The sequence below is a fragment of the Palaemon carinicauda genome, chromosome 7 (assembly GCF_036898095.1).
Source record: "Palaemon carinicauda isolate YSFRI2023 chromosome 7, ASM3689809v2, whole genome shotgun sequence".
NCBI classification, from domain to species: domain Eukaryota; kingdom Metazoa; phylum Arthropoda; class Malacostraca; order Decapoda; family Palaemonidae; genus Palaemon; species Palaemon carinicauda.
Genome location: NC_090731.1, coordinates 119,592,298 through 119,600,559, shown reverse-complemented (window position 1 = coordinate 119,600,559; position 8,262 = coordinate 119,592,298). Strand labels below are relative to the sequence as shown.

The 8,262-nt window shown below is 40.1% G+C and overlaps 1 protein-coding gene across 2 annotated transcripts in view; it reads right to left on the bottom strand.

The window, feature by feature from the left end:
- Positions 1 to 8,262, bottom strand: part of LOC137643997 (arylsulfatase B-like) — a 636,333-nt gene that overhangs the window by 301,871 nt on the left and 326,200 nt on the right. For both annotated transcript variants that reach the window (XM_068376854.1, XM_068376853.1), the window contains exon 2: positions 7,745 to 7,884. In XM_068376854.1, the coding sequence (XP_068232955.1) occupies positions 7,745 to 7,867 (123 nt within the window). In that variant the 5' untranslated portion in view covers positions 7,868 to 7,884. The remainder of the gene's footprint in view (positions 1 to 7,744; positions 7,885 to 8,262) is intronic.

Here is an 8,262-nt window from a genome sequence, read left to right as displayed (position 1 = left end):
ATATATATATTCCCAGCACATGGGATACCCACCGGGGTGGGGAGCGTAAGCAAGAAGTGACAAGCACACTAGAAACAAGCATCGAAGTCCGTAGACTCCGGAATGCATGAAATTAAATGAATTAAACCTAATGACAGGAAGGGCGAAAATAGATACCATTGTGGCGCCGGAAAATATGCGTAAATCCGGTGCAAAAACCCAATGCTACGTAAGCAATGTAGCGCCGGAAGAAATGCGTCGCTAAAAACAAATGCTATGTATTAACTCTAACATAAACTATAATCTCCGTCGCAGCCCCTCTCCCTCACGAACCAACCATCCATAAAATTACGTTAACAAATATAGGATAAAGTAAGGTATCAGAACAGAGTATGATGTCTGAATCCGATCAAAGAAACATAACTACCATTAGTAGATACGATTCACAAAATATCGCGGCCCTCTGGGATGGGAAGTATTAATAACTCGGATGGATAACCTGAGACATGAACTATAATCTCTGTCGCAGCCCCTCTCTCTCTCTCTCTCTCTCGAACCAACCATCCATAACATTACGTAACAAATATAGGGTAAAGTAAAGTATCAGAACAGAGTAGGTTGTCTGAATCCGATCATAGAAACATAACTACCATTAGTAGATACTATTCACAAAATATCGCGGACCTCCGTGACGGGACAAATAATAACACGGATGGATAACTTGAAAGTGTGGAAGGGGGGGGGGGGGCTAGGCGAGGCGCATATGCTACTCGCGATGATGCAGTGAGCGAAAGAGCCAGTCTCCACCCTGGGTGACTTCCCATTCTCTAAAAGCACGTGACCTAAGCCTACCCCCTACGTAGGGAGTGGCGAGAGGCGTAAAAGGGGAGAGGACACCCAGGGGAAGGAGACTGGCTTGAAATCAGGTGACCACTGTGATCGGAGTGGGGGGGGGGTACTACCCTCCGAAACAGAGGAAGACCTGATGCGAAGCACGCAAACAAAAACAACATATAATGGCAGACGTTACAAAATGAAAAACAATAAAATACAATAAAATTCAATAAATAGGCTAAATCGGCAATATAGTGAGGTCCGATATGTTCTGAGATATAAGTTCGTTGGATTTTTTGGGGGATTTTATAAACTATACATTTTTAGAAAGCTAACATTACGAAGAATGCAAAAACCAATGTTGCCAGAATTTTCGAGGTCATATTGGCGGCCATTTTGGATTTCTAATATGGCGACCACAAAATCTTATTTTTCTCTTATTTACTTATTAATTTTGTTTTAACTGTATGTGGTAAAATTTTATGCGTAAATTTATATCTGTAATCTATGAAGTATGCTTGAATAAATTCAGTATTTGTGTTTGTAATCAAATTGGTTTTATTGCGTATGTAAACTATGTTCGGCGATTGTGGCGTGTTGTTTTGTTGTGTATTGTTTTGTGTAGTTTTGTTCTGAGTGCTATGTTCTCAGTGGAATAAAGCCTTGCTGAAGGTTTTGTGATTCTTTTGTATACTACACTGTACTGATTATGATGAAATATGACCAAAAAAAACAACTTTGATTTTTTTTTCTTTACAGGTCTAATTTGAGCTGTAATGAACACTGTGCCTCTTCTGAGCAAGCCATGTGAAGAAGTAAAGGATGGGGGATCCAATTAACTGGAGACTGTGTATTCTTTGTCAACGTGGTGACAAAAAAGAAGGTCCTTTGGTACTAAAATCACGACTAGGTTCTTATGTGACATGCTTGAATGCAGTCAGAGAAAGAGCCACTTGCAATGATGGACAGTATGTGGAAATCGAGCGAAGACTCAAAGATGTTACCAGAGATACATTGAGTGAGCAGGGTGCAATATGGCACCGAAGCTGTTATCAGGAGGCAACAAACAGGAGTCGGATCGAGAGGGCCAGGGAACGCAATGAACAAGCTGTGAGTGCGGCTTCAGCCACCAAGAAGCGTGGGAGAAAAAGAAAGAGTGAAGAGATTGAACAGCCATCTGAGCGGCGGGCCAAGTTCACAAGATCCAAGACAGCTCCCCTGGAGAAGGATTTGTGCTTTTTCTGCCAAGAAGACACAGGAGAGCAGATCTTCAGGGTTTGTACGTCAGAGACAGGGAAACAACTAAGGTCAGCTGTGGAGGTCAGGGAATCCAGCCCTGGTAACAAGACTGAATACTTCTATCTCCCCTACAGATGCACATGCAATTGATGTTCAATACTACAAAGGATGCTGGAGAAGCAACGTGTTTCATTCCTTAAGAGAAGTGTCAGACCGAAGTGGTCCATACGTCCACCCACTTCAAGCAGCAAGCATGGTTGAAATAACAAACTTGGTTGAAGTGAAGACACGACAAAAGGCTGTAATCTCAATGGGAAACGTAGAGACAGTGTACAAGAACATGCTTGGGGATGTCATGGCACAGCATTGCCCCACCTTCAGTCAAAAATGGTTAAAAGAATATATTCTGACTGAACTCCCAGCTGTGACATCAGTACTGCAAAAAGATCGTAGGATATCAGCAGTGCTATACAACCCAACAGCCTGTCAAGAAGATAATGTTCATTCAATGATAATAGATGCTGGCAGCAAGGACAATATGAAAACAGTCTTCAAGGCAGCCCAGATCATTCGCCAGAGTATTGTCTACTTCAACAAGGAAAGTGTCACAGATAATGATGACATCCCGGTATCAAGTGATACAACATGTGTCCCAGCTGAATTGTACAGCCTGATGAGATGGGTTCTGACTGGGCCTGTGGAACATCTAGCAACTGAAGCAAGAACAGGGATCACAGACCGGTTAGCACTAACTATGAGCCAAAACATGATGTTTGGGTTGAAGACAGACAGGCAGGTCCAGTACAAGCCTTCAGGGTCAGGCACCTTTAGGCAGCACCGAACAAAAGAGAATCCCCAAGTGATCGGACTAGCGCTTTCACTTCACAGTGACAACAGAACTTCTGCCAGCACCAGAAGCCATTCTGGAAATGGTAAGATGTCTTTGCAAGACAAACTGCTCAACTAAAAGGTGCTCTTGTGCTGCAGTGAACCTTCCTTGCACTGAAATATGTCAGTGCACAAGTGACTGCCAAAATGACCAAGATTCAAAGGATGTTTCATCTAATCTCATTGACTCGGAGAGTGACGATGATGATGATACAGACGATGATTGAGAGACCATGATATATATTGCCTAAAGACAATAATACAGATTAATTGTGGCAGTTTTAGCTGCTGTTTCTTTAATTCTTTCTATGATCACTCAATGCTTAAATGTATTACCTTGCATACTTCTGCTGCTACTTGAAATTGCAATTGTTGCGTGGAAACACCTGATGCTTACCTCTGATTAGACTACTGTAATACTATCACTTAGTGTCACAAATTGTCTGTAAATAATATTTAACACTTTAGAATGTATGGTGCTGATGTGTTTCTAGTTTCACATTGTATGTAGGTTATCAAAAATAATGCCAACATGGAACAAGTAGTTTTCGGTTTTGTAACACATTTATTACCATAATGTTCCTTAATAAAATGCCTAAAAATGGTAATTTCTGCTACTTCATGTTTTAAATCATATCTAAAGACTACATTTATATAATGAGAAAGCAAATTAAAGAAAAAAATAGCCAAACTTAGCTGAGCTGAAGTCTCAATTGAAAATTGCATTTCAGAAGTCGGCCATTTTCAACATCCAAGATGGCCGCCAAAGTAACCTAATTAATTTTGGCAACATTGTTTATGAGATTCCTTGACTTGTAAGCATTCCAAAAATGTATAGTTTACAAAATCCCAAAAAAATTCCAATGAAATTACACTATGGACCTCACTATATTGAGAAAATGGGAGAAAAAGGAACACGGCGTAAAAGGAATAATAGCAAAACTTTCCAATTTCGGGTAGTTGCCGACTTGGAGAGAAACTATACCATTTTAACAAAATTTAGTCCTCCAAAATCGGGTAAAATACCGATCTCGACAGGCAGGACGAAAATCAATGAAAACGCGTTCCGATTCCCCGTAAAAACTCCACAAACCAAGAATTCTCGCACAAAAGGCTACCGACTGAAGCCGCTAACTAACACAGTCCAAATAACCTAAATAAAAGATAAAATCATGCCAATGCTATTGAAAGTCCTGGACATGCTCAGGAATTTCAAAGGTCGGATTGCCCTCGTAGCCCTCAATTGGGCAATGCAACTGGTTCCCTATCTTGGTGGAACTAGGACTCCGACCTCGGCGGATTCTCGAACCAAGTTAGCATGGATGGTACTATCTCACAGTGTGTCTGCTTCCTCACGGATTCAGAGTGCCTTCACTTTATGGACTATCAGGTTTGCAGCACAAAGAGATGCTGAGATTGACCCTTTTAACACATTGTCCCTAGTGTCAGGTATATGAGATTCTACCCTTCGGAAAATTATTCTGATGTAAGGAAGTTAGCCAATTTCTGGAAGACTCAGAGGTTCAGACGCTGACTACGAATCTGGCAGTTACCTACTTCAGAACTTACTTGGAAAGAGGTCTAGCCAATAATACTATTACTATGTCCCACTTCCACAGGATCTATCTCTGTGCCCAGTTATCACTCTGGAAAACTATTTAAATAGACCTTCAGGACCTTTGTTTATTAGAAGGGAATCAGACAATAGATTCTGTATTTCATTAAAAGAACCAAGCCGGAATCTGTACCACATGCCCAAGATTAAAGATATAGTGGTTCCTCCAGATTTAACACAACCATTATAACAGGGTCCTATCTTCATATATATTTTCCCTCTTAGTGCCTTGTCTCCTAATAAGGTGCTGGGCGGCACCTGCCTTCCCTTTCCCCCCTACCTTAACACTGACCTTGATTTGGGGTGTAATTAAGAGATTGGTATATTAAGGATTTTAGTAAAATACGCTTGATTGAATTACTCTTATTTTTAATTCAGTTCATTAACTTTTTGTGTATTTCCAAGCTTATGGGACCAATTCTCTGTTACTATTTCACGGAGCGACACAGGTTGAGCCCAGAAAAGGGATTTTGACGAAGGAAAATTCTATTTCTGGGCGAGGAACCTGTGTCGCCCAGTGAACCCTCCCCCCTTTTTCCTCACCCTAGGCTGGCCCAAGCTTGGGGTGCTAATAAGAATGATGGGAGAAGGATAGGTAGTGGTGGTGGTGGGGGGGCAGTAGCTGTAGTGAACGACACCTCGTAGTAACGTGGGATTTTGAGGAAGGAGAAGTCTAATTGGAAAGGGATCTCTGGTAGTGGTATCACTCGCCCCAGTTTTAATACCGACACCCTTTAGGGGTGAGCAAGCTGGATATATTCCTAACATTCCATGCAACTTTTTTCTCTGGTATATTTAGCAGTATTTATACCTTTGAAATGGTGCTTTAAGGAGCATTTCACAGGGTGACACAGGTTCCTCACCCAGAAATAGATTTTTCCTTCGTCAAAATCCCTTTTATAATTCTTTGAGATCTTGATTAAGCTACCTGAGTATGGTCCCTATTACAATTCCTTGACATCTTGATTAAGCTATCTGAGTATGGTCACTCCGAATTTCTTCCAAACTAGCGAGAGAACACAGGAAAATCACCGAGTAATGGCGCTATGAAAGAAGGAATAAAGATGGCAGTCGGATATGTCATATAGGTACTCAAAACAGTACGGAATGGTGCCTTAATAACGGCTCCCCTCTCGTTTCTTGCCACTTTCCCTCTCAAAGCGTAAACGCTATTCGGGGTGAAGATAGCTATGTGGCGTGTCAAGAATACGTCCTCTGATATTATGCGATATCCCTAAAGGTAAAAGTTAGGGATATTCGCGCCAGGAGTTAGAATTCTGGATACCTTCAGGTAAAATTCTCTGGGAATATCACTGTAGTCAAATATACCCTAGGAAGCTACTTTAAAGGAACTTCCATCAGGACGACATGGCTATCTTACCCAAAAATTTCGCTTCGCTCAAAATCCGTTTTATGATTTTTTGAGATCTTGATTAAGCTACCTGAGTATGGTCCCTGTTGTTCCAGTGAGTCTTTAGTTAATTGTCACCATGGGAACTGGAAAAATAATCAATCTTGATGACCGATTATTTCAGCCGTCATGGACAAATTACTCTGGATTTATTCTGTAGAATGATCGTCCTGTGTGTGCCCTCTGCTACAAGTATGTTATGTGTTGCACATCGAGTGTTAAACCTCACTTAGAAACAAAGAAAGAGCAGACTTTCAGGGATGGAGCTGACAAAGCTGAGGTGATTAAGAAAGCAGTAACCCACTATGAGAAACAAAGTAATGTGTTAAAAAATTTGAATGCTAGCAAAAACCATGAAACTGAAGCTAGTTACAAACTAGCTTTGTGTATTGCTAAGCATGGAAAGACTTTTAGCTATGCCGATTTTTTAAAGCAGCTTTCCAGAGTGCTCTGATGTTTTATTTGATATCATATCAAACAAGCAAGTTATCATCTCAAGGATAAAACACATGTCTGTCTCAGCTAAAGCCGTGGAGAGACGTACTCCTGAAATTTCTGATAATGTAAATCAGCAGCAATTGGTTGAATTAAGAATTACACGTTCAGCGTGTAATGGATGAAAGCGTGGATATCAATGGTATTCCCTGCTTGGCTGTTTTTTTGACAGGTATAGCGACATAGAGGTACACAAGGGGCTGTGTTGTCTCAAACCTATGAATGAAAATACCAGGGAAGAAGCATATTGAAGGCATCCACTGACCATTTTGAGAAAATAAAGGAAGACATAGGAAAGATTTTGGCCATTACAACATATGGTGCTCCTGTTATGATAGGAAAATATAAGGGCTTTACAGAATGATTGAGGATAAAATTGGGCAATCCATTCTGAAATTGCACAGCATAGCTCATCAAAAAAATCCTTTTCATACACGAATCACATCCTCAGCCCCCATCGCAGAAGGATTGCAACGGATCACTCTGAGGGTTGTGTGAAACTCAAGGTGTCTAAAAACTACCCTGGAATTTCAACTTTGGCCTTTGGAAAGCAAGGGCAAAGATCCCGTTAATATGGTGAGGTATAAACTTAAAATACAGTATGAGATATTTTTGTTACAAAGAATACTAAATGGTTACTACATACTGAAGAAATATAGTTTTAATTTCCCTATATAGTGCTAAAAATAACAACTGGCATGCAAGGTGGTAAAAATAATGGTATTAATTATCAAGTGGCACATTGTCTTCAAAAGGTTGCCGACCCCTGGCCTACACTCATCAAAGGAGGATCTCTGAGCACAGGAATGTACCCTACACAATGAAACCCAGGTGAGGATACATGGCCACGTCCAACATACCGTCTATTGCCTAAATGTCTTACCTTCTTTACATGAACACTTCTGGATGACACAAAGCTTTCATTCCATTACGAGAAGTTCCCCATCAACAAAAACCCAAACAAACAAAGAAAACAATAAAGATCCAAAAATAGAAATCAGCAGTATTACATCCCACCTTCTTTGTGGGCAAAGACAAAAGCAGCTTAAATTGTTCAGGCCATGTGGCTCGATCTCTACTCCAACCTATCTTTATCTAACTGCCTTTTTCAGGATTCAATAGTTGTTCTAGCTTTTATAAGACATTATTCCATTTTTAAAAGGACATTCAATTTTTCATAGGAACAAATTTTGGATATGACTACAAATTCATTGTACTTTACAGTTTACAACATACATAGTATGAGTCCTTTCTAAATAATGCGTAATGTGATCGTTACTTACTAAATCATCAGCAACTATGATTACAATGTGTGGTGGATTCGCACAGACACTCATAGACTTGAGAGTTTGGAGGATGAAAAAAGCTATGGTTGCACAAATGAGCTTGTTCCCCATTTTTGGCATCCGAAAATAACTGTCTCCTGAAATAAAAAGGGTATTACAGTATATTAAGGTTGCATTCCAAAATTCTCTAATAATGCATGATATTAGTATTGTATATTTTTTTCTATAAAACTCAGTAAAATCACAATTTTTATAAGTAATTTGTATTTTCTCTTTACTACTCTATACAAACCTGAGCCCTTTAATAAGAGTATGATTTCAGTTCAACTGGAAAGGCCATTTAAACTTAACAAGTTAATGGCAGGTGAAAGGTAAGCCCTGCCCACCAGACAGTCAGCTATGCACTCACTCTTGACCTTAGGCTTGGCCTTGTGGTTAGTTAAGTCTTGAAGTGTGATGAATACAAACTATCGTCCTTTAATAGGAGCCTTATCCTTAAGGGAGAATAAGTCCCT